Source organism: Salarias fasciatus, chromosome 3, assembly GCF_902148845.1.
Source record: "Salarias fasciatus chromosome 3, fSalaFa1.1, whole genome shotgun sequence".
NCBI lineage: Eukaryota > Metazoa > Chordata > Actinopteri > Blenniiformes > Blenniidae > Salarias > Salarias fasciatus.
The window spans coordinates 17,024,130-17,050,732 of record NC_043747.1 but is presented as its reverse complement, the minus strand read 5'-3'; the positions used below and the strand labels follow the sequence as shown (position 1 = coordinate 17,050,732).

At 45.1% G+C, this 26,603-nt stretch overlaps 1 protein-coding gene across 4 annotated transcripts in view; it reads left to right on the top strand.

The window, feature by feature from the left end:
• LOC115386097 (receptor-type tyrosine-protein phosphatase H-like) overlaps positions 1-16,243 on the top strand; it is a 39,734-nt gene extending 23,491 nt beyond the window's left edge. The window contains exons 8-13 of one of the 4 annotated variants that reach the window (XM_030088309.1): positions 9,167-9,424; positions 9,789-10,049; positions 14,768-15,025; positions 15,265-15,273; positions 15,440-15,519; positions 15,620-16,241. In XM_030088309.1, the coding sequence (XP_029944169.1) occupies positions 9,167-9,424; positions 9,789-10,049; positions 14,768-15,025; positions 15,265-15,273; positions 15,440-15,519; positions 15,620-15,694 (941 nt within the window). In that variant the 3' untranslated portion in view covers positions 15,695-16,241. Of the gene's footprint in view, positions 1-9,166; positions 9,425-9,788; positions 10,050-14,767; positions 15,026-15,264; positions 15,274-15,439; positions 15,520-15,619 lie in introns of all 4 variants that reach the window. The other 3 variants (XM_030088308.1, XM_030088307.1, XM_030088310.1) reach the window with 3 other exon arrangements.
• Positions 16,244-26,603: the final 10,360 nt, after the last annotated feature.

The window sequence follows — 26,603 nt, the reverse complement described above, 5'->3', positions numbered from 1 at the left end:
CTGAGCTGCATATCCGTGAAGAGGAGCGATCCTCAGTCAAACTTGCTCTGATATGTCACTTTATTCACACATTTCAACCGAGAATGTAACCACCTAGACTGCCAATATGTATTTCTCTCATACTATTCTATACATCCTATGCGCATTAAAATGTGGTGCGCCCCATGTATGAATTTTTTTTTAATAAAAACCATTCATTGACTGTGCGCCTATTAATCCAGTGAGCCTTTTAGTGCCGAAAATACGGTATTTAGGCGCAACTTCATTCTGATCGTTCTGCGCATGCTCCATTGTGATGACATAATTTTCCAAGATGGTGGCCCGCTGTCCGCGTTTCGACTCGTATGAAGACAATTTATTTTCCGAAAGTTTTAAAAGAGTTGGATATAATGAAACGAGCGGATGGACGGGTGCTTAACGTGGATACTTTCAAAGCTGTAGCGTCAAAGTTGACTGAGAAAGAAAGACGAGAAAAACACTGTTTCCTTCCAGGAGATGTCAGTACATCACGGTCGCCTCCTGTCCAATCAGAAAACTTTGCAGACCCTGACGGTAGAGAGGATTTAATCCTTTGTTTTCCCACATAAACACGACGGTCATGAATATAATTCAGAATTACTTAATTCAGAATAAACCAATTCCGAAATTAAAAACACCACGTAACCACACTTATTGTTGTTTGGCCAAATATACATTATAATTTAATCTTAAGTGTGTGCTTGTGTCTGCGTGTTTATATTTGTAATTCTGACGATAAAAGAATCAGTGGCCCTCACTGTGCAGTACTGCAACAATCAAGCCATCCATCCATTTTCCACCGCTTGTCCGGGACCGGGTCGTAGGGGCAGCAGCCTAAGCAGAGATGCCCAGACTTCCCTGTCCCCAGACACTTCGTCCAGCTCTTCTGGGAGGATCCCAAGGCGTTCCCAGGCCAGTCGAGAGACACAGTCCCTCAAGCGTGTCCTCCCCGGGGTCTCCTCCCGGTGGGACATGCCCGGAATACCTCCCCTGGCAGACGTCCAGGAGGCATCCTAAAGAGGTGCCCCAGCCACCTCATCTGGCTCCTCTCGATGAGGAGGACTAGCGGCTCTACTCCTACCTAATCCCTGGTGACTGAGCCTATCTCTAAGGGAGCGCCCAGCCAGGAAGAAGGAAGAAGCTCATTTTAGCCCCTTGTATCCAGGATCTTGTCCTTTCGGTCATGACCCAAAGTTCATGACCATAGGTGAGGGTGGGAACGTAGATTGACCGGTAAATCGAGAGCTTCGCCTTTCAGCTCATTTCCTTCTTTACCACAACAGACCGATACAACGACTGCAACACTGCAGACGCTGCACCGATCCGCCTGTCAATCTCACATTCCATCTTTCCCCCACTCGTGAGCAAGACCCCAAGAAACTTAAACTCCTCCACTTGGGCCAGGGTCTCTCCACCGACCTGGAGGGGGCAAGCCACCTTGTTCCGGTTGAGGACCATGGCCTCGGATTTGGAGGTGCTGATCCTTATCCCTGTCGCTTCACACTCGGCTATGAACCTCCCCAGTGCATGCTGTAGGTCTGGGTTCGATGAAGCCAACAGGACAACATCATCTGCAAAAAGCAAAGATGAAATCCTGTGGTGCCCGTACTGGACCCCGTCCGGCCCCTGGCTGCACCTAGAAATTCTGTCCATAAAGATTATGAACAGAACCGGTGGCAAAGGGCAGCCCTGCCAGAGTCCAACATGCACTGGGAACAGGTCCGACTTACTGCCGGCAATGTGGACCAGACTCCTACTCTGGTCATACTGAGACCGGACGGTAGTGATGGCAATCCAAAGCTTTCTGAAGCAACAAAGCATTCAACACAATTGTATCGAAAAAAGGTTCAGTACTCGAAGCTTTTCGAATCAGAGCCCAACAATGACCCCTGGTGGTGAAAGTTCAGGAAAGCGTCTCATGTGTCAGCTGAATGAATGTATGTGACGCATGAGCGAGTGATTACATTTGTAAAATTATTGAATGATTTGTCCACATCACTAAAACCTAGTATAGCTAATATTTTGATGTCAGCATTTCTATTGTTCATAGGCCAACTTGAAAAAAGATGGGATGAAAAAGCAGAGTGTTCATATGCAAGACTGAATGTGTTTGAAGTGACCAGGACATTTGCTGTGTCTCACATAACAAGTCAGCAGCAAGCTGACTTATTTGAGACACAGTAATTATTTAGGTATTATGAGAGATAATGGAAGTGAATCGACATTGTCAACTCTGGTACAATAAATTGTAAGTGCTTGTGGTGGTGCTTGTGGACAGTGGTGGAGCCTGTGGACAGTGGTGGTGCTTGTGGACAGTGGTGGTGCTTGTGGACAGTGGTGGTGCTTGTGGAGTGATCATTGTGAATATTGTGCATGGTGATGTGAGTGCTTGGTGTGTTTACATTAGATTTTTATTCAAGAACAGAATTTTCTCAATAGCCCTTATGAATATATTACAATCGAGGCCCGTGACGTCGCCCGGTATGGCGCAGCCGGGGCCCCACCCTGGAGCCAGGCCTGGGGTTGGGGCTCGCAAGCGAGCGCCTGGTGGCCGGGCCTTTGCCCACGGGGCCCGGCCGGGCTCAGCCCAAAGGGGCGACGTGGGCCGACCCTCCGGTGGACCCACCACCCGCCGAGGGAATCGTAGGGGCTGGGTGCAATGTGGATTGGGTGGCAGCCGACGGCAGGGTGCCCGGCGACCCGATTCTCAGACACAGAGACTAGCTCTAGGGACATGGAATGTCACCTCGTTGGGGGGGAAGGAGCCCGAGCTTGTAAGGGAGGTTGAGAGATACCGGCTAGATATAGTCGGGCTCACCTCCACACATAGCCTGGGCTCTGGAACCCAACCTCTCGAGAAGGGCTGGACTCTCCACTTCTCTGGCATTGCCCGCGGTGAGAGGCGGCGGGCTGGTGTGGGTTTGCTTATAGCCCCGCAGCTCAGCCGCCATGTGTTGGAGTTCACCCCAGTGAACGAGAGGGTCGCATCCCTGCGCCTTCGGGTCGGGGATAGGTGCCTCACTGTTGTCTCGGCTTACGGGCCGAACAGCAGTGCAGAGTACCCAGCCTTCTTGGAGTCCCTGGGAGGGGTGCTGGACAGTGCTCCGACTGGGGACTCCATTGTTCTACTGGGGGACTTCAACGCCCACGTGGGCAGCGACAGTGAGACCTGGAAGGGGGTGATTGGATCGCATGGCCTCTCTGATCTGAACCCGAGTGGTGTTCTGTTATTGGACTTCTGTGCTAGTCACAGTTTGTCCATAACGAACACCATGTTCGAGCACAGGGGTGTCCATAAGTGCACTTGGCACCAGGACACCCTAGGTCGGAGGTCGATGATCAACTTTGTTGTCATGTCATCTGACCTTCGGCCGTGTGTTTTGGACACTCGGGCGAAGAGAGGAGCAGAGCTGTCGACCGATCACCACCTGGTGGTGAGTTGGATTCGCTGGCGGAGGAGAAAACCGGACAAACTTGGCAGACCCAAACGTATTGTGAGGGTCTGTTGGGAACGTCTGGTGGAACCCTCTGTCAGCATGGTTTTCAACTCCCACCTCCGAGAGAGCTTCTCTCATGTCCCGAGGGAGGTTGGAGACATTGAGTCCGAGTGGACCATGTTCTCCACCTCCATTGTCGAAGCAGCTGCCCGGAGCTGTGGTCGTAAGGTCTCTGGTGCCTGTCGTGGTGGCAACCCCCGAACCCGGTGGTGGACACCGGAGGTGAGGGCTGCCGTCAAGCTGAAGAAGGAGTCCTATCGAGCCTTGCTGGCTCATGGGACTCCCGAAGCAGCTGACGGGTACGGGCAGGCCAAGCGAACTGCAGCCCGAGCGGTTGTGGAGGCAAAAACTCGGGTCTGGGAGGAGTTCGGGGAGGCCATGGAGGAGGACTATCGGTCAGCCTCGAAGAAATTCTGGCAAACCGTCTGGCGCCTCAGGAGGGGAAAGCAGGTCTCCGCCAACACTGTTTACAGTGGAGGTGGGGAGTTGCTGACCTCAACTGGGGATATCACAGGACAGTGGAAGGAATACTTCGAGGACCTCCTCAATCCCGTCGCCACGTCTTCCGTGGAGGAAGCAGAGGCTGAGGTCTCAGAGGTGGACTCGTCCATCACCCAAGCTGAAGTCACCGAGGTGGTTGGTAAGCTCCTCGGTGGCAAGGCACCGGGGGTGGATGAGATTCGCCCTGAGTACCTCAAGTCTCTGGATGTGCAGGGACTGTCTTGGTTGACACGTCTCTGCAACATCGCGTGGCGGTCGGGGACGGTGCCTCTGGATTGGCAGACCGGGGTGGTGGTCCCCCTGTTTAAAAAGGGGGACCGGAGGGTGTGCTCCAACTATAAGGGGAACACACTCCTCAGCCTCCCCGGGAAAGTCTATTCCAGGGTACTGGAGAGGAGGATCCGACCGATAGTCGAACCTCGGATTCAGGAGGAACAATGCGGTTTTTGTCCTGGTCGTGGAACAGTGGACCAGCTCTATACCCTCCATAGGGTGCTCGAGGGTTCGTGGGAGTTTGCCCAACCAGTCCACATGTGTTTTGTGGACTTGGAGAAGGCATTCGACCGCGTCCCTCGTGGTGTCTTGTGGGGGGTGCTCCGGGAATACGGAGTCCGGGGCCCCCTGTTAAGGGCCGTCCGTTCTTTGTATGACCGGAGTAGGAGTCTGGTCCGCATTGCCGGCAGTAAGTCGGACCCGTTCCCGGTGCATGTTGGACTCCGGCAGGGCTGCCCTTTGTCACCGGTTCTGTTCATCATTTTTATGGACAGAATTTCTAGGTGCAGCCAGGGGTCGGAGGGGGTCCGGTTCGGGGACCACAGGATTTCATCTCTGCTTTTTGCAGATGATGTTGTCCTGTTGGCTTCATCGAACCAGGACCTACAGCATGCACTGGGGCGGTTCGCACCCGAGTGTGAAGCGACAGGAATGAGGATCAGCACCTCCAAATCCGAGGCCATGGTCCTCAACCGGAACAAGGTGGCTTGCCCTCTCCAGGTAGGTGGAGAGACCCTAGCCCAGGTGGAGGAGTTTAAGTATCTTGGGGTCTTGTTCACGAGTGGGGGACGGATGGAGCGTGAGATTGACAGGCGGATCGGTGCAGCGCCTGCAGTGATGCAGTCGTTGTATCGGTCCATTGTGGTGAAGAGGGAGCTGAGCCGAAAGGCGAAGCTCTCGATTTACCGGTCAATCTACGTTCCCACCCTCACCTGTGGTCATGAACTTTGGGTCATGACCGAAAGGACAAGATCCCGGATACAAGCGGCCGAAATGAGCTGCCTCCGTAGGGTAGCTGTGCGCTCCCTTAGAGATAGGGTGAGGAGCTCAGTCACCAGGGAGGAGCTCAGAGTAGAGCCGCTTCTCCTCCACATCAAGAGGGGCCAGCTGAGGTGGCTAGGGGAACCGTTCAGGATGCCTCCTGGACGCCTCCCTGGGGAGGTTTTCCGGGCATGTCCCACCGGGAGGAGACCCCGGGGAAGACCCAGGACACGCTGGAGAGACTATGTCTCTCGGCTGGCCTGGGAACGCCTTGGGATCCTCCCGGAAGTGCTGGAGGAAGTGTCTGGGGACAGGGAAGTCTGGGCATCCCTGCTGAGACTGCTGCCCCCGCGACCCGGCCCCGGATAAGCGGCTGAAGATGGATGGATGGATGGAGAATTTTCTCCACAGTGCTCGGCTTCAGCCTGTGTCTTTTTTTGTTCACAACTTCTCCAGCTTTGGAGAAGACTCTCTCACAGGGCACTGAAGAAGCAGGAATGCAGAGGTACTTGTGGGCCAGCACATACAAATTCGGGTACATGTGTTTCTGCTGTGCCCAAAACTGCAGGGGATCCTCTGAGCGTGGGAAATTCGGTTCGCTGAGGTACCGCTGAACCTCGACTGTTGCACTGGCGGTGGCACTCTTCACTTTTCTGGACTCTGACACTTGGTGGTCCAGAAGTTCCCACAGGCCAGTCCCTGAAACAATGACAAAATAAAATACATTAAATAGGTGCAATACTGTACAATATTACCATACAGATCTGAAGTCATACCTGATGATTCTGGAGCTGCACCTTCAGCAGGCTCTGGTGCTGCTGGTTCAGGCGCTGTGTTTTCCCTCACCGTTGAGGCACATTCTGCAGTCAGTCTCTTCACAGCATTCTGTGCATTTGTGGAACTGCAAAACCCCACTGTTTTGAATCTGGGGTCCAGAAGAGTGGCCAGAGAGTTCCGACTGGTCAGTTCATAATGACTCAGCCTGTCAGTCATCAGCCACAGTAGTGTGCTGCAGAGCTGTGCAGCCTTCTCATCAGTCACTCCCCGCTGCTTTGTTGCCAGTGTATGTCTCAGCATACGTATGAGAGGAATGACTTTGGATCCAGACACGTTTCTCTGAAGACAGTTCTTCTGTTGCATCTTTCAGTGGTGACAGCACTGACAGACATTCTGCCATGGTGTGGTAGTCTGAAGATGAGAGTGGAGGCACATCAGTGTGCAGTGACACCAGTGAGGCGCCAACTGGTTCCCTCTGCTCGTGGAGCCTGGACATCATGTCAAATGTGCTATTCCAGCGTGTCTCAACTTCTTGTACCAGCTTCAGAACTGGTTTTCCCATTTGCTGCTGAAAAGCAAGTAATCGCTCCTTGGCCAAAGTGCTACTCCTGAAATATGCCACAATCTTCCTTGCCTTTCCCCTGAGGTCATCCAGCCCTGGTGTTTGCTCAATAGCTTTTTTCACGACTAAATTCAGTGCATGAGCAATACACACACTGTGTCTCACTTGTAAAGCAGTCCCACATGCGATCATATTTTGTGCACCATCCGTAACAAGACATCTCATTTTTGTTTTAATGCCCCATTCCTCCATGAGGGAAGCCTTTACAGTGGCAATATTAGCAGCACTATGGGCTTGGGGAAAATGACCAACTCCCAGTAAAATGGTAGCAAGTGTACCCTTGCTGTCCACAAAATGGCATGTTACAGCCAAGTAAGCGTCCATGTGAATGGAAGTCCACATATCAGAGGTCAGGCTCACTGCCGTGGTGCTTTGCACCTCAATCTTGGCCTTCTCTTTCTCTTCCTTAAACTTTTTCTCTACCATCGCTTTTAGGGTGTTTCTTGATGGGAGCATGTATGTGGGATCCAACAGGCTCACAAAATTGCAGAAACCCACATCCTCCACAATGCTAAATGGTTGTGAGTCGTCATCAATTTTGTCCTTTCTGTTTCCTGCAGAACAAAGTTGCATTAATTAAAAGTGTGCAGGCAACATATATTATAAATAAATGCATGGATGTACAGAAACATGTGAAGCAACTGAATAAAGAAAATTAGCTGTTTGCCTTCTCTGCTGGTTGCAGCTTGGCCAGAGGAATGCTTTGCACGATAGTGCCTCAACATTGAGGAAGTGTTGTTATTATATGCCAGATGCTGGCCACAAACCAAACACTGGACCTAAAAGAATAAATTACAAATGAGGGATGTTTTTTAAAGAAAGGATTTGGTCTGACAAAACAATACTTTACATATGACATATTGTTGCAACTTGCGACCAACCACCCTAAATGTATTTCAAAGTTTAACATGACGAATGAACAAAATATAGGCATAACACGTTTGCTCTAATACCAACTTTGTTGGGTGAAATCAAATCAAAGTGTTCCCAAACTTCAGAATGTCCTCGTTTTGCCACAGGCTCCATATCAAATCTCAATTCGCCGTCTCTTACTCTCTCTCTCAACTCACAAACCGCCTCCACAACCCACAAACAGCTGGCCGCGTTACAGCGCTTTTTAAACCTGTAAAGCAGCGGTTGAAGCATCACGTGGGTCCGCGCGAACGAAGCTTCAGACGTCACGGATCACGTGATTATCAGGAAACGAATCAGGCTCCGATACAAAGCTTCACTGAGAAGAGGTTCATTTTTTCAACACATGCTTCGAAGCTTCGGTGTCACGGGTAACATCACTACCGGACGGCCCTTAACAAGGGGCCCGGGACTCCATATTCCCGGAGCACCCCCCACAAGACACCACGAGGGACGCGGTCGGATGCCTTCTCCAAGTCCACAACACACATGTGAACTAGTCGGGCGAACTCCCACGAACCCTCAAGCACCCTATGGAGGATATAGAGCTGGTCCACTGTTTCGCAACCAGGACAAAAACCGCGTTGTTCCTCCTGAATCCGAGGTTTGACTGTCGGTCGGATCCTCCTCTCCAGTACCCTGGAATAGACTTTCCCGGGGAGGCTGAGGAGTGTGATCCCCCTATAGTTGGAGCACACCCTCCAGTCCCCCTTTTGAAAAGGGGAACCACCACCCCGGTCTGCCAATCCAGAGGCACTGTCCCCGACCGCCACGCGATGTTGCAGAGACGTGTCAACCAAGACAGTCCCTGCACATCCAGAGACTTAAGGTACTCGAAGCGAATCTCATCCAACCCCAGTGCCTTGCCACCGAGGAGCTTACCAACCACCTCGGTGACTTCAGCTTGAGTGATGGACAAGTCCACCTCTGAGACCTCAGCCTCTGCTTCCTCCACGGAAGACGTGGCGACGGGATTGAGGAGGTCCTCAAAGTATTCCTTCCACCATGCTATAACATCCCCAGTTGAGGTCAGCAGCTCCCCACCTCCACTGTAAACAGTGTTGGTGGAGACCTGCTTTCCTCTCCTGAGGCGCCAGACGGTTTGCCAGAATTTCTTCGAGGCCGACCGGAAGTCCTCCTCCGTGGCCTCCCCGAACTCCTCCCAGACCTGATTTTCTGCCTCCACAACCACTAGGGCTACAGTTCACTTGGCCTGCTGGTACCTGTCAGCTGCTTCTGGAGTCCCACAAGCCAACAAGGCCTCCTTCTTCAGCTTGACATCATCCCTTACTTCCTGTGTCCACCACCGGGTTCAGGGGTTGCCGCCGTGACAGGCACCACAGACTTTACGACCACAGCTCCGGGCAGCTGCTTCGACAATGGAGGTGGAGAACATGGTCCACTCGGACTCAATGTTTCCAACCTACTGCAACAATGAAAGTCTTGTATTGATGTTATACGTCAACATGTTATGCAAAAATATATCATGAGGTCATGAATACTGGAGTAATTATGTATTGGCACATTTAGTCATTCAGTGTCATCTTTGTCATCGATAGTAAGTCATATTTTCTGTCGTTCTCAGCTCCAGCTAATGTAGAAGACTTGAGGTCAACAGGACAAAATGAGAGCAGTGTCACTCTGCAGTGGAACAAAGTGAACAACAACATCATCTTCATCCTCCAGTTTAATGGTACTGAGACAAACATCAGACCCCCAGATGGAGACGGACCAGTAACTCACACAGTCTCTTCTCTCAATGCCGCAACTGAATACACATTCACTGTCGACTCTGTGTTTGGGAACGTCAGAAGCAGTGGAGTCAGCATCACTGCAGTCACTGGTGAGATACTATATTTTTGAATTAACTCACAGGTGGATTAATAGGTAGATAAAAGACCCAGAGATGACGATGTGTTTGATATACGACTTGCTTGTGGTTGCATGCTTGTGCATCTTCACAGTGATGAAAGTTTGAAAAAGTTAAAGAAAAAGAAATGCAAGACCAGAAGAAGCTTCTCATAACCCTGTGAACTGCTGCTAATCAAGAAGAGAATTTTAAGTTTTTCAGGTGGTCTGTTCAGGAGAATTCATTGCTCACCCAAACTATATTAAGCTAGGCAAATCATCTAATTTATGTTCTCCAAACCTCCGATTTCCTCTGAATCAGATAGAAGAAATTGACAAGGAATCTTTTTTTTTTCCAGCTCCTCCAAGTATAACGAGCCTTGGAGTATCAAGACAAAATGAGAGCAGTGTCACTCTGCAGTGGAACAAAGTGAACAACAACATCATCTTCATCCTCCAGTTTAATGGTACTGAGACAAACATCACAGCAGCAGATGGTGGAGACGGACCAGTAACTCACACAGTCTCTTCTCTCAATGCCGCAACTGAATACACATTCACTGTCGACTCTGTGTTTGGGAACGTCAGAAGCAGTGGAGTCAGCATCACTGCAGTCACTGGTGAGATACTATCTTTTTGAATTAACTCACAGGTGGATTAATAGGTAGATAAAAGACCCAGAGATGACTATGTGTTTGATATACGACTTGCTTGTGGTTGCATGCTTGTGCATCTTCACAGTGATGAAAGTTTAAAAAAGTTCCAAGAAAAAGAAGGCAAGACCAGAAGAAGCTTCTCATAACCCTGTGAACTGCTGCTAATCAAGAAGAGAATTTTAAGTTTTTCAGGTGGTCTGTTCAGGAGAATTCATTGGTCACCCAAACTATCCCACCGAGCATTTTTCGGTCTAAATGACGTCTCAATGTTTCTTGGACGTCTACTCTAAAATTAGTCCACCAGTGATCTAAAAATTTAAGTTTTTATCGATCTAAGCCTAGACGTCTTTTAGACGTCTAAGCATTAGCCATCTTTTAGCTGTCTATTAGCCCTCAACGTCTGTACGCCTCATCTCATCTTAGACGTTTAAATACCACTAATATACGTCTATTTGTAGACATCTAAATTTAGACGTTTATTAGATGTTCATTTATTTAACAAATTTATACGTCTCTTCTGATCTTAGATGTTTAAAAAACCGCTAATGAACGTCTATTTATAAACGTATAAATTTACACGTTCGCTAGACGTTTACTTTTGTACCAAATTTAAAACCCTTATGGAAACCACTCATCTTATAGACGTCTAATGAACGCAATATTAGGATATTCCAATAAAAATGCAGCGATTTTTTAATTTTTTTAATTCACCACAAACCGATATTTCAATGTTTTTTTTAAAATCTTATCTCTTTTTAACCATTAGTACTGTAATCTAAACCAATACCTTTTAAATAAAATTCAAAAATATGAATGTCCAAAAAATATTTTTAATTTCTTTACACCACTTGAAAAGAGAAGTACAAACTCCAATACAAACTACCTACATAAAATATATAAAAAAAGTTTTTTTTTAAAATGTAAACCACTTCAGGGTATGTACACGTCACATACTTGGTTCGTAGGAGCCGAGTGAAACAATAACCACTGGACACAGAGGCAGAATGATTTGAAACTCTTTAGTTCCACACAGATCTTAACAATACAAAACACAGTGACATTACAACCTTGGGCCCATAAACTAAGAAATAAAATAAAATAAATTAAATAAATGTCCAAATGGGAGTGTTCCTCGGTGGTTTGGATCCAAAAGTCAAAGTCAAAAGTCAAGATTCAAGGATATCCAAGGAAGGCTTTCGTTGGTGCCGGTCAGTTGGACTGACACAAATCCTACCACTTAATCCGTTAAGTGGAGTGGCGGAATTAAAAGTTCTGCTTGAAGCACCGAAGGTGGACTGGGAGCTCGCCATCAGTTGGATCGCTCATCAGCTTCATCAGACACGAAAGCTGAAGCTTCACTCTTTCCAAGCATCACAATAGAACCTGACCCGTATTTAGAAAACAGGTTTACAATCCAATTCAATGCATAGAACCTCTTCAAATGATCACCTAAATGTTCAATTCAAGGTGGTTGTACAACACTGATAATCTTTATCAAACAGGAATCAAAATACTATGGGTTACATGCTGAAAACCATAATTTAGCTTAACAATTAAGAGCTTATCATGTCAAAATGTATTTCAATCAATTCAAATCAAAAGGAATAATGTTTTAAAACATTTCAACCAATGAATTCTTACTTCTACATGAAGGCATAACATGTGCTTCCTCATGTGTTTCTCTCATTTTCTCATTTTTTTTAACATCAGAGAAGAGATTTTCACTAAAATACATCAGTTCTCATAACCTAAGTAACTTCAATTACAGCTTTGCTGCTTCTAAGCAACTTAAATGAACTTAAAATGACTTTTTGTACTCCTTCTGAACACATTTTAACTTCCCATCACATGTGCAAAAGATGAGGCATTTCACAAAGTAAAACTCTCATAATGTGCTCATTCCAGTCAAATTTCACCATCAATTAATTAATATAAATGCTTTAAATGCAAAACATGAAACAAAAACAATTTAAAATGTACAAAACACCCTTAATTGAAACAGCATGGTCACCTCTAACATCTCCACATACACACACATTGCAACACTGGCGGCTAGCTTACCAATGGATTTTTCAGGAGAAACGCGGCCGGAAAGTGCTTCAACGACGGTTTTTCCACTCTCTGAAACGGAATTTTCGGAGCATGGTATCAACAACTACTTCATTTCTCAGTTTGACTGCGAAATTGTACAGTTTTCGTACCTTTTTTCCCGTTTTTCTCTTTCACACGGAAGTAAAGACGTGTGCTCTGTGCATTAGTGAGGTTAAGCTGCTTCACTAGCGCGGCCTAGTACTTCCGGTCTTCAAAATAAACTTCAGGTTTTTCAAAATAAAATACAAAACACTTATAAACATAAAGAAATAATTAAATAATGACTGCAAATTAATAGATTGTATTTATTAGCCCTTCTGGAGGTGGGTTACATAAACACTGCAGTGAAAAAAAACAGAACAAATTGTAAATACAAAATTAAAACCATAACAATAACAACAACAACAACATCAACATTTTTTTTCAGATTTTTTTTTGGTTTGTTTTATTGTTGCAAACCAAACCTTTAAAATAAAACTACACCACTAGTGTCCTGGGTCTCCTGTAACTCCCTCCACCAGTCCGAACTGGGGCCTGTTTGAAATGGAGTCCCATGGCCGAGTGGATTTGGTTGTCTGTAGCCTCCTTAAAATTCTTCCGAATTGCTTCTGCAAACAAAGCAATAGAACAAATGAAGAAAAACTGCAAATGTGGCTGCCTATTGTATTATGTATTATGGTGTATTATATGTATTATGGTCAAGTATTGGCATCTGAATATATCTCGTCTTCAAAGTTAAACACTAAAATGTTTGGAAAATAGCTGAAAGAGAAGTTTTTAACCTCAATTCCTACAGAGAGAGCAGGCCCTTAATTACTGAACGACCAGTTATCACTGACTAGCCGATGCTGTTGGGCCCAGCTTGTAACACGGCAGCCTGCCTGCTAACAACAAACACAACATGCAAGCAAATGCTAAATTAATGAATGACGGTAAAAGGACCAAACACTGCAAAAATAAACAATTTTTTGTAGTATTTGCTTCGACACCCACCTCTGTATGCCCGAAACAGCACTTCTTCGACCAACTTTTCCGTCGTTGTTTCAGTACAGTGGAGCACATGTGCACAAGGATTTCACAGTTGGAAGTAGCGCAGTCCACAGGCACAAGTTGAAGCCGTTTTCAGGTTATGGTCGTACAATCTCCATAAGACTGTAAAGTAGTTAAGTTTTATCACGGACGACTTCTCTCTGAGCGGAATAACATTTTCCCAGAAGTGGTTGCACAGTGCGTCACGCGAGCGTAGTACACCAATAAGGGTTTGTCAACAACGAAAGCAACATGTCGGCAGTCAGCATTACAGAGGCTGAGAAAACACAACCGACATCTAACAATCTAAGGGAATTTCAGCCACAAACTTCGTTGTCAAGTGCTCAGCAGGATCTGGGCTTTCAGATTTACCGAAGGTTTTGGGGAGGTTTCATACGTTTTGATAGAATAACGCGAAAACACCGATCACTCCACTGTGAAAGCTGTGCACTGCAAAGAGCTGGCTCTGCCAGCAGATTTTTGTTTGATTTGTATTCCGAACATGTAAAATAAATTGAATGGTGTAATTATCTACGCTGAAATGCGGGATATTAGACATCTACATCTAAACTGTACCTTATAACGATTATGGCTATTAAAATGATCTCAATCCAATATTTAGAGATCAGTTATGCAACGTGGAGTTGTTGTTTTAAATACACAACTACTGAATGATGGATTAAATACAGTTGTCTAGATTCGGTCTATATCTAGACGTTGAAATGCGGTAGACATTTAGACGTCTAAATCTGGGCTATATTTATACTATACTGTATATCGCTCAACGGCTATCATAATTATATTAGTTCAGTATTTGGAGATTAGCTATGCACCTTACAGTTGTTTTTTTAAATAAATAATTATAGAATAATTGATTAAACTGCAACGTCTAAATTCCATCTAAAAACAGACGGAATCTAGACGGTTGAAATCAGGTCTAAAAAAAAAACAGAAGTCTAATAGGCATCTATTGCTCAGTGGGATATTAAGCTAGGCAAATCATCTAATTTGTTGTCTAATTTCTAACGAACAAGGGCCTACGAACAAGCTCTGTCCAGACCAGGAGGACACTCCTGTCAGTGCTGCCCGCGGACTGGCTTCGCTTCTACTTCTGGGATCCGTGGTTCTTGTGCTGGACCGTCCAATGGACTGTACTCAACATAGTCCTAGGCTTTACTTTTTATTGCCTCATGCTAGCTGTTGCCAAAGCTGTCCGTCCCTGGGAGAGGGATCCCTCCATACTGTGGTTCTCCCCAAGATTTCTTCTTTTCCCACTGGGTTTTTGGAGTTTTTTCTTGCCGGATGTGAGGGTCTAAGGCGGTGGTTGCTTCGTTTTGTCTCGCTACTGTGAATTTGACATATTAACATTATGCTTATTCACTGTTTTTATTTTTACCAACCAATGTAACATCTTGAAGCCCTCTGAGGCAACTGTAGTTGTGATACTGGACTATACAAAAATAAATTGATTGATTGATTAATTTATGCTCTCCAAACCCCCGATTTCCTCTGAATCAGATAGAAGAAATTGACAAGGAATTTTTTTTTTTTTTTTTTTTCAGCTCCTCCAAGTATAACGAGCCTTGGAGTATCAAGAAAAAATGAGAGCAGTGTCACTCTGCAGTGGAGCAAAGTGAACAACAACATCAGCTTCATCCTCCAGTTTAATGGTACTGAGACAAACATCACAGCACCAGATGGAGACGGACCAGTAACTCACACAGTCTCTTCTCTCACTCCGTCAACGATATACACATTCACTGTCTACTCTGTGTTTGAGAACGTCAGAAGCAGTGGAGTCAGCATCACTGCAGTCACTGGTGAGATGTCTTGATTTATGTGAAATCAGTAGTTTCAGGGACAATGTTTAGAAAGAGTAGTTTTGTGCAAAAACAAATGTTTCTTCTTTACATAACAGATGTTATGTTATAGATATGACGATTAATCATTTTGCAAATAACTGTACATAGAGCTCATTCAGATTTCCAAGACAAACTTTAATTTTCTGTTTACTTCTTTCCATATAAACCATAACCCTTGACTCCACTCCCTATAACAGAAGGGCCTCGTAAGTATACACTTCTTTCTCTTTGAGATTTTTCTTGTGCAGGACGTTTTCATCAGCTCCTCACTACAGAAATATCTCGAAACATACACCAATAAAGTTCAATCCATCATGTTTTAACCAGGTACAGGGTTGTATTTTGTGAGCTTCTCTATTTTTCTACCCACAGATTTTGTCGTAGGATTGAAAGTCAGATTGAGTTCAGACACTGAACTGTCACAAACAGAAATTCAGGCTCTACTGGATGAGGTGAGACTCACTGCAGTATTATCACTTTATTTTTCACTTTCAACAGCCATTGATGTTTAACCATACATTTGCTTTCATTTATTTTACTTTTTCAATTCAGCTCGTTGAAAGGTATGGATCAGCGGCATCGCAGTTACTGTCTGTGAAGATCAAGTCTGTTACTTCAAACGACTAGGAGGAGATGCATGGAGGGTTTTACACTTTTTTATACTTGAAATTGCTTCTTAATGGAATTATATAACAGATGAAATCATGAAATAAATACATAGCATCACTTTGCCCACTTTGCCTATGAAACTGCAACAGTGGCAGGGATGATTTTTAATTAAGATATTACCACTTTTCTGTCATTGCTAAATCATTTTCATTGTATTGCTCAGGTCTGCCATCTTGTCATGTATTCTATATATTGTTCACACAAGTAAAAACAAACAGGACTGTTTCTTGGATTTGTAATTCTATTTACCATTTTTACTGTGATTGTGATTTTGTCCTGTGGATTTTGCACTTTTGCTTGGAGGTGGTGAAATTTGAGACAAGTGATTCTCGAGCACTCTATAGATTCATTGCAGTGACATCTGTTGGTTGCTTCTGTGTACTGCATGTGAGGGGCAGATTTAACCAGGGTTCATGACGTCATGACTGTCACGTGTCTCATCCTTTCGGCTTTTATGTCAGTTTTTAATAAAAATAATATTGTTTTTAAGACAAATTTGTGTCATTGTGGTAAATCCCTTCGAAGTTCCTTTTTTTTTTTTTTTTCTAACTGCCGTTTCTACTGTCTTTTTCTTTGCCCTGCACCTTTTATGACCCACTTACCTGTCTGGTAAACCTACTCAAATGCCACCAAAGTTGGTGAATTCTGCAAATGCTGTTTTGATATGCATTCCCCAGGTTGCAAGCAGAACTGCCAACTTTGTGCCTCAAGGCAGTCGATGTTGAAATTCTGTACTATCCTCTGTCATTACTCACTCTGTCACATTAAAAAAAAATCCTGCTTCCATTTGTGGCTAAAAATAACTTAGCAGACTCAGAATATAAAGGGTGACATGATGTAGAGTTTTGCTTTGCTCTTCTGCATTGCCTTAAAAGTGAATTTTCTCCTGTTTGATCTATATATTTTCTTAAGGAACATCCATACCCTCTCGGTCTGGTTGCATGAACACACATATGTATTTGCAGATTTGCTCCACTCATCCTTTGTATCAACTTATCCCACTTAGGGTCTGTAAGGGAAGGCAGGATACACCCTGGACAGGTTAACAGGCTTTTGCAGGACAAACACGGAGAGACAGACAGCCACACACACTCAGATTTACATCCACCATTAGACCTCAAATGCATGACTTTGGGCTGTAGGAGAAAACACGCAAAGTCTGCAAGGAGTCGGTTTATAAACCACTGTGCAGCCCTGAACATTTACAGTCCAAAATGACCAGCTTTTACATTTTGCATCCGATCAACAAGCTTTTTTGGAATGTTTAAGCAGATTCTCTCTCCCTCGTTCGACTTTGGGATCAGCGTACTGCAGGCACAATAATTCTGCCATCCTTCAAGACAAACCAGCTTTGTAGGTTTTTAGTTTTGTTGCATTTTATCTGTCAATCATTCCTTTGTGTTTTCCACCATCAAAGAAATGCAGTGTCGGTTTTCACCTGTCAAACTGGTTAAGCCTCAAATTGCAGGCCAAGCCCTGAGTGTCTCGTCAATAAAGGCATGACAGTGAAGCATTCACTACAGATCTCATGCGCTGCCTGAGGAATGCTGCAGGATGCCAGAGTTCATAAACTTTGTTGTTCAATTGTAGCATTGATAGTAGGCTGAGTCATACTCTTTCATAGTCACAGCATGTGGAGACAAAAAAAAACAAAGTAATATGAACTTATATAGCTATAAATAACCTTTTCTAAATCAAAATTAGGAATTTTATTTCAATGCAACTCAAGTTTATTGTCATATGCATATCAGCAAACCTGTTTCCCCTGAGCAATGAAATCCTTTCTCTGCTGTCAATAAAGAATGCCAGCTGTGAAATAGCATGCAGGAGAAAACAGTGCAAGATAAGTTCAAGACTGAGTAGAATACAAAATCGAAAGTGGAGCAAAACTAGTTAGAAAAATATTCATGCACAAACACTAAGATTGGAGTCATAAGAAGCAGCATTAACTGTGCACCATCAGTTTTCTGTCAAATGTGACTCCTGTCAGCTGTTCGGAGTCTGATGGCAGTGCGAAAGGAGCATCTCGCCTGTTAAAACTCCTTTGCTGTCAAATACTGGGATCCATGTAAGTAAATATTCTAAAAAAAAAATTGAAGCCTATGATGATTCCTGATGGTATTTTGAGTTGTGGACCGGACCTACATTATGTCAAAATATAACACTGCAGCCACAGAATGAGGTGTCAATAAAGTTCAACAAGAAACTAAACAAAAGCACTAAATCTTCATCGGTGTTTAAAAAAAATAATCAAAGCCTATAAAGTTGTACTTTTCTCTCATACAATCAGAAAAAAGATCTCCGTTTTTAATATTATGCAACACAATTAAAATGATGACATTTCCTTAATAATTCAAGCATGTATTCGGCTTCCATTTCCTCTCATGCTCTGTTTGCCATCAGCTTGTATGATTTGTGTGTATAACCTGTTCCACTGGACTGGAACAGAACTGAACAATGACTGGCGATATTTACGGCATTTGACAGGATCCATTGCCATGACATTGGCTTGAAGCCGCCAGACGCACAAGAAGAGCTGCAGCCTCAGAGAAGTGACTGACGTCTCTTTTACCTTTAGGTGAGTGCAGTTCTTACTATTTTTTCTTAAATTCATAGATAAGTTAAGTATGTTTCTGGTTAATGTAAAGTATTTGTTATGTGTTTACTTGATTTGAACTTAATCATTCACACAGCTGAAACTGCATTGTGAGCAGTTTTACTGAAGTGTAAAAATGAATATATGCTGAAGTGATCTCCTTAAAGTTCGAATCTCAATTCAGTGTTTTCATACAAATTAAGAAGTGAGAAGCAAGCAGTGGTCTCACTGCCAGTCTGTCAGAGTGTTGTCTCAGTCCCAGTGAAAATTCAGTGTGATTTAATAACAAGCAGTCCTGTGAACACACAGATTCTTCTGGAGCAACAACCACATAGAATGTTAATTCTGTGTAATGTTTTGGCTTTGGAGTTTCCAGCTTCAGCCTGATCAGCTCGTTATGGTTATCATAACACTTCTGCTTCCTTGTGAACTGGGTGGAACAGTTTTTTTTGTTTGTTTTTTGTTTTGTTTTTTTGTCTTTTTGCAAAATTACGAAGTTACGAAGTAAACGTCTCCCCGGCTGATGCTTTGATGTGACACTGAACAACAGTGAGAGAAAAATGCTGTGCTAAGAATTAAAAATTATTCAGTGCAGGTTACATATTGTTTGATTCCTGGGTAGGATCAATTTTCAACAAAGTCCAGGTTTGTTAAAATTCTGTACCATCATGAATAAATGTATAGTTTAAATTGTATCTTCTAAAGGGCAGCAAGTCCTTATTTATATTGAATTTTGTGAATATAAAAAGTCACAGTTTCAGCTGATGACTGTATTTTTTGCTTGTTGAAAATGAATTTTTGACAAAATCTAAACTCTCAGGATTTAAGTATGAACACAAATCTAATGTCGATGACATGTTTTTAAAAATTATAATTTGAACAGATAAGGAAAAGAAAAATGGGTGTCCGATGGAAGATGTCACTACACTTCATGCTAACTGGTAAGGACTGCAATTATCATTTGAGGATATTTGCCTGACAGTTATATCAAAAATTAATTCTTTTTCTTTGCTAACAGTGTCAATAGTTACTGTCTATTCAACATCTACGACAACATCACCAACTACCATCACAACAAGAATTGTCAATGCAACAGCATCAGTCCCAACAAACACAACTGCTTCAACAACACAAACCGAGGCATCTCCAAATGCACCAACATCCACGAGGCGTCAAATGGAAACATCCGCTTCTTCTCCCACAACGATGTACACAACGCCCGCAACCAGTCCTTCCTCAACAACCTCGACTTATTACACCGTGACAGCAACAGACGGAACTAAAACAACCATTTCTCGAACACCTTATTTCCTAATGACAACCAGGAGAGACACAACTACAACAACCACATCTTACTCAACACCCTCTACTTATTACACGATAACAACAGATGAAACTCCAACAACCACGTCTCCCTCAACAAACTCGGCTTCTCCCTCAACAACCGCGACTTATTACATGATGCCTACAACAGATGAAACTACAACAACCACTGCTTTCACAACAGCTTCTACTTCTCCCACAATGTCCACAGAGCTTCAAAGTACAATAATACCGACACCTTCCTCTACAATGTTCTCAATGACTACAACAGATGAAACTCCAACAACCACTTCTGCCTCAACAGCCTCAACTTCTGGCACAACGACTGCGACTATGACTACAACAGATGAAACGACAACAATGACTTCTCCCTCAACAACCTCAACTTCTCGCACAACTACAAGTGTAACTCCAACAACCACTTCTCCCTCAACATCGTTGACTTCTCGCACGACTACAAATGTAACTTCAACAACCACTTCTCCCTCAACAACCTCGACTTCTGCCACGACGACGACGACAGATGATACGACAACAACTACTTCTCCCTCAACAACCTCGACTTCTCCCACGACTACGACAGACCATTTACCATTTACGACAGATGAAACGACAACAATGACTTCTCCCTCAACAACCTCGACTTCTCGCACGACTACAAGTGTAACTCAAACAACCACTTCTCCCTCAACAACCTCGACTTCTCGCACGACGACAAGTGTAACTCAAACAACCACATCTCCTTCAACAACTTCGACTTCTCCCATGACTACAAGTGTAACTCCAACAACTACTTCTCCCTCAACAACCTCGACTTCTCACGCAACGACTGCAAGTGTAACTCCAACAACCACTTCTCCCTCAGCAACCTCGACTTCTCGCACGACGACAAGTGTAACTCAAACAACCACTTCTCCCTCAACAACCTCGACTTCTCACGCAACGACTGCAAGTGTAACTCCAACAACCACTTCTCCATCAACAACCTCGACTTCTCCCACAACGACGATGGATGAAAGTCCAACAACCACATCTCCTTCAACAACTTCGACTTCTCCCATGATTACAAGTGTAACTCCAACAACTACTTCTCCCTCAACAACCTCGACTTCTCACGCAACGACTACAAGTGTAACTCCAACAACCACTTCTCCCTCAGCAACCTCGACTTCTCCCACAAGTACGATGGATGAAACTCCAACAACCACTTCTCCGTCAACAACCTCGACTTCTCCCACGACTACAACAGATGAAACGACAACAATGACTTCTCCCTTAACAACCTCGACTTCTCGCATGACTACAAGTGTAACTCAAACAACCACTTCTCCCTCAACAACCTCGACTTCTCGCATGACGACAAGTGTAACTCAAACAACCACTTCTCCCTCAACAACCTCGACTTCTCACGCAACGACTACAAGTGTAACTCCAACAACCACTTCTCCCTCAGCAACCTCGACTTCTCACGCAACGACTACAAGTGTAACTCCAACAACCACTTCTCCCTCAGCAACCTCGACTTCTCCCACAAGTACGATGGATGAAACTCCAACAACCACTTCTCCGTCAACAACCTCGACTTCTCCCATGATTCCGACAGATGAAACAACAACCACTTCTCCCCCTACCTCAACTTCTCCCATGACTACAAGTGTAACTCCAACAACCACTTCTCCCTCAACAACCTCGACTTCTCCCACGACTACGACAGATGATACGACAACTACTTCTCCCTCAACAACCTCGACTTCTCCCACGACTACGACAGATGAAACGACAACAATGACTTCTCCCTCAACAACCTCGACTTCTCGCACAACTACAAGTGTAACTCAAACAACCACTTCTCCCTCAACAACCTCGACTTCTCGCACGACTACAAGTGTAACTCAAACAACCACTTCTCCCTCAACAACCTCGACTTCTCGCACGACGACAAGTGTAACTCAAACAACTACTTCTCCCTCAACAACCTCGACTTCTCCCACGACTACGACAGATGAAACGACAACAATGACTTCTCCCTCAACAACCTCGACTTCTCGCACGACTACAAGTGTAACTCAAACAACCACTTCTCCCTCAACAACTTCGACTTCTCCCATGACTACAAGTGTAACTCCAACAACTACTTCTAACTCAACAACCTCGACTTCTCACGCAACGACTACAAGTGTAACTCCAACAACCACTTCTCCCTCAGCAACCTCGACTTCTCCCACAAGTACGATGGATGAAACTCCAACAACCACTTCTCCGTCAACAACCTCGACTTCTCCCACGATTCCGACAGATGAAACAACAACCACTTCTCCTCCAACCTCGACTTCTCCCACGACTACGACAGATGATACGACAACTACTTCTCCCTCAACAACCTCGACTTCTCCCACGACTACGACAGATGAAACGACAACAATGACTTCTCCCTCAACAACCTCAACTTCTCGCACAACTACAAGTGTAACTCCAACAACCACTTCTCCCTCAACATCGTTGACTTCTCGCACGACTACAAATGTAACTTCAACAACCACTTCTCCCTCAACAACCTCGACTTCTGCCACGACGACGACGACAGATGATACGACAACAACTACTTCTCCCTCAACAACCTCGACTTCTCCCACGACTACGACAGACCATTTACCATTTACGACAGATGAAACGACAACAATGACTTCTCCCTCAACAACCTCGACTTCTCGCACGACTACAAGTGTAACTCAAACAACCACTTCTCCCTCAACAACCTCGACTTCTCGCACGACGACAAGTGTAACTCAAACAACCACATCTCCTTCAACAACTTCGACTTCTCCCATGACTACAAGTGTAACTCCAACAACTACTTCTCCCTCAACAACCTCGACTTCTCACGCAACGACTGCAAGTGTAACTCCAACAACCACTTCTCCCTCAGCAACCTCGACTTCTCGCACGACGACAAGTGTAACTCAAACAACCACTTCTCCCTCAACAACCTCGACTTCTCACGCAACGACTGCAAGTGTAACTCCAACAACCACTTCTCCATCAACAACCTCGACTTCTCCCACAACGACGATGGATGAAAGTCCAACAACCACATCTCCTTCAACAACTTCGACTTCTCCCATGATTACAAGTGTAACTCCAACAACTACTTCTCCCTCAACAACCTCGACTTCTCACGCAACGACTACAAGTGTAACTCCAACAACCACTTCTCCCTCAGCAACCTCGACTTCTCCCACAAGTACGATGGATGAAACTCCAACAACCACTTCTCCGTCAACAACCTCGACTTCTCCCACGACTACAACAGATGAAACGACAACAATGACTTCTCCCTTAACAACCTCGACTTCTCGCATGACTACAAGTGTAACTCAAACAACCACTTCTCCCTCAACAACCTCGACTTCTCGCATGACGACAAGTGTAACTCAAACAACCACTTCTCCCTCAACAACCTCGACTTCTCACGCAACGACTACAAGTGTAACTCCAACAACCACTTCTCCCTCAGCAACCTCGACTTCTCACGCAACGACTACAAGTGTAACTCCAACAACCACTTCTCCCTCAGCAACCTCGACTTCTCCCACAAGTACGATGGATGAAACTCCAACAACCACTTCTCCGTCAACAACCTCGACTTCTCCCATGATTCCGACAGATGAAACAACAACCACTTCTCCCCCTACCTCAACTTCTCCCATGACTACAAGTGTAACTCCAACAACCACTTCTCCCTCAACAACCTCGACTTCTCCCACGACTACGACAGATGATACGACAACTACTTCTCCCTCAACAACCTCGACTTCTCCCACGACTACGACAGATGAAACGACAACAATGACTTCTCCCTCAACAACCTCGACTTCTCGCACAACTACAAGTGTAACTCAAACAACCACTTCTCCCTCAACAACCTCGACTTCTCGCACGACTACAAGTGTAACTCAAACAACCACTTCTCCCTCAACAACCTCGACTTCTCGCACGACGACAAGTGTAACTCAAACAACTACTTCTCCCTCAACAACCTCGACTTCTCCCACGACTACGACAGATGAAACGACAACAATGACTTCTCCCTCAACAACCTCGACTTCTCGCACGACTACAAGTGTAACTCAAACAACCACTTCTCCCTCAACAACTTCGACTTCTCCCATGACTACAAGTGTAACTCCAACAACTACTTCTAACTCAACAACCTCGACTTCTCACGCAACGACTACAAGTGTAACTCCAACAACCACTTCTCCCTCAGCAACCTCGACTTCTCCCACAAGTACGATGGATGAAACTCCAACAACCACTTCTCCGTCAACAACCTCGACTTCTCCCACGATTCCGACAGATGAAACAACAACCACTTCTCCTCCAACCTCGACTTCTCCCACGACTACGACAGATGATACGACAACTACTTCTCCCTCAACAACCTCGACTTCTCCCACGACTACGACAGATGAAACGACAACAATGACTTCTCCCTCAACAACCTCGACTTCTCGCACGACTACAAGTGTAACTCAAACAACCACTTCTCCCTCAACAACCTCGACTTCTCGCACGACTACAAGTGTAACTCAAACAACCACTTCTCCCTCAGCAACCTCGACTTCTCCCACAAGTACGATGGATGAAACTCCAACAACCACTTCTCCGTCAACAACCTCGACTTCTCCCACGACTACAACAGATGAAACGACAACAATGACTTCTCCCTCAACAACCTCGACTTCTCGCATGACTACAAGTGTAACTCAAACAACCACTTCTCCCTCAACAACCTCGACTTCTCGCATGACGACAAGTGTAACTCAAACAACCACTTCTCCCTCAACAACCTCGACTTCTCACGCAACGACTACAAGTGTAACTCCAACAACCACTTCTCCCTCAGCAACCTCGACTTCTCACGCAACGACTACAAGTGTAACTCCAACAACCACTTCTCCCTCAGCAACCTCGACTTCTCCCACAAGTACGATGGATGAAACTCCAACAACCACTTCTCCGTCAACAACCTCGACTTCTCCCACGACTACAACAGATGAAACGACAACAATGACTTCTCCCTTAACAACCTCGACTTCTCGCATGACTACAAGTGTAACTCAAACAACCACTTCTCCCTCAACAACCTCGACTTCTCGCATGACGACAAGTGTAACTCAAACAACCACTTCTCCCTCAACAACCTCGACTTCTCACGCAACGACTACAAGTGTAACTCCAACAACCACTTCTCCCTCAGCAACCTCGACTTCTCACGCAACGACTACAAGTGTAACTCCAACAACCACTTCTCCCTCAGCAACCTCGACTTCTCCCACAAGTACGATGGATGAAACTCCAACAACCACTTCTCCGTCAACAACCTCGACTTCTCCCATGATTCCGACAGATGAAACAACAACCACTTCTCCCCCTACCTCAACTTCTCCCATGACTACAAGTGTAACTCCAACAACCACTTCTCCCTCAACAACCTCGACTTCTCCCACGACTACGACAGATGATACGACAACTACTTCTCCCTCAACAACCTCGACTTCTCCCACGACTACGACAGATGAAACGACAACAATGACTTCTCCCTCAACAACCTCGACTTCTCGCACAACTACAAGTGTAACTCAAACAACCACTTCTCCCTCAACAACCTCGACTTCTCGCACGACTACAAGTGTAACTCAAACAACCACTTCTCCCTCAACAACCTCGACTTCTCGCACGACGACAAGTGTAACTCAAACAACTACTTCTCCCTCAACAACCTCGACTTCTCCCACGACTACGACAGATGAAACGACAACAATGACTTCTCCCTCAACAACCTCGACTTCTCGCACGACTACAAGTGTAACTCAAACAACCACTTCTCCCTCAACAACTTCGACTTCTCCCATGACTACAAGTGTAACTCCAACAACTACTTCTAACTCAACAACCTCGACTTCTCACGCAACGACTACAAGTGTAACTCCAACAACCACTTCTCCCTCAGCAACCTCGACTTCTCCCACAAGTACGATGGATGAAACTCCAACAACCACTTCTCCGTCAACAACCTCGACTTCTCCCACGATTCCGACAGATGAAACAACAACCACTTCTCCTCCAACCTCGACTTCTCCCACGACTACGACAGATGATACGACAACTACTTCTCCCTCAACAACCTCGACTTCTCCCACGACTACAACAGATGAAACGACAACAATGACTTCTCCCTCAACAACCTCGACTTCTCGCATGACTACAAGTGTAACTCAAACAACCACTTCTCCCTCAACAACCTCGACTTCTCGCATGACGACAAGTGTAACTCAAACAACCACTTCTCCCTCAACAACCTCGACTTCTCACGCAACGACTACAAGTGTAACTCCAACAACCACTTCTCCCTCAGCAACCTCGACTTCTCACGCAACGACTACAAGTGTAACTCCAACAACCACTTCTCCCTCAGCAACCTCGACTTCTCCCACAAGTACGATGGATGAAACTCCAACAACCACTTCTCCGTCAACAACCTCGACTTCTCCCATGATTCCGACAGATGAAACAACAACCACTTCTCCCCCTACCTCAACTTCTCCCATGACTACAAGTGTAACTCCAACAACTACTTCTCCCTCAACAACCTCGACTTCTCCCACGACTACGACAGATGAAACGACAACAATGACTTCTCCCTCAACAACCTCGACTTCTCGCACAACTACAAGTGTAACTCAAACAACCACTTCTCCCTCAACAACCTCGACTTCTCGCACGACTACAAGTGTAACTCAAACAACCACTTCTCCCTCAACAACCTCGACTTCTCGCACGACGACAAGTGTAACTCAAACAACTACTTCTCCCTCAACAACCTCGACTTCTCCCACGACTACGACAGATGAAACGACAACAATGACTTCTCCCTCAACAACCTCG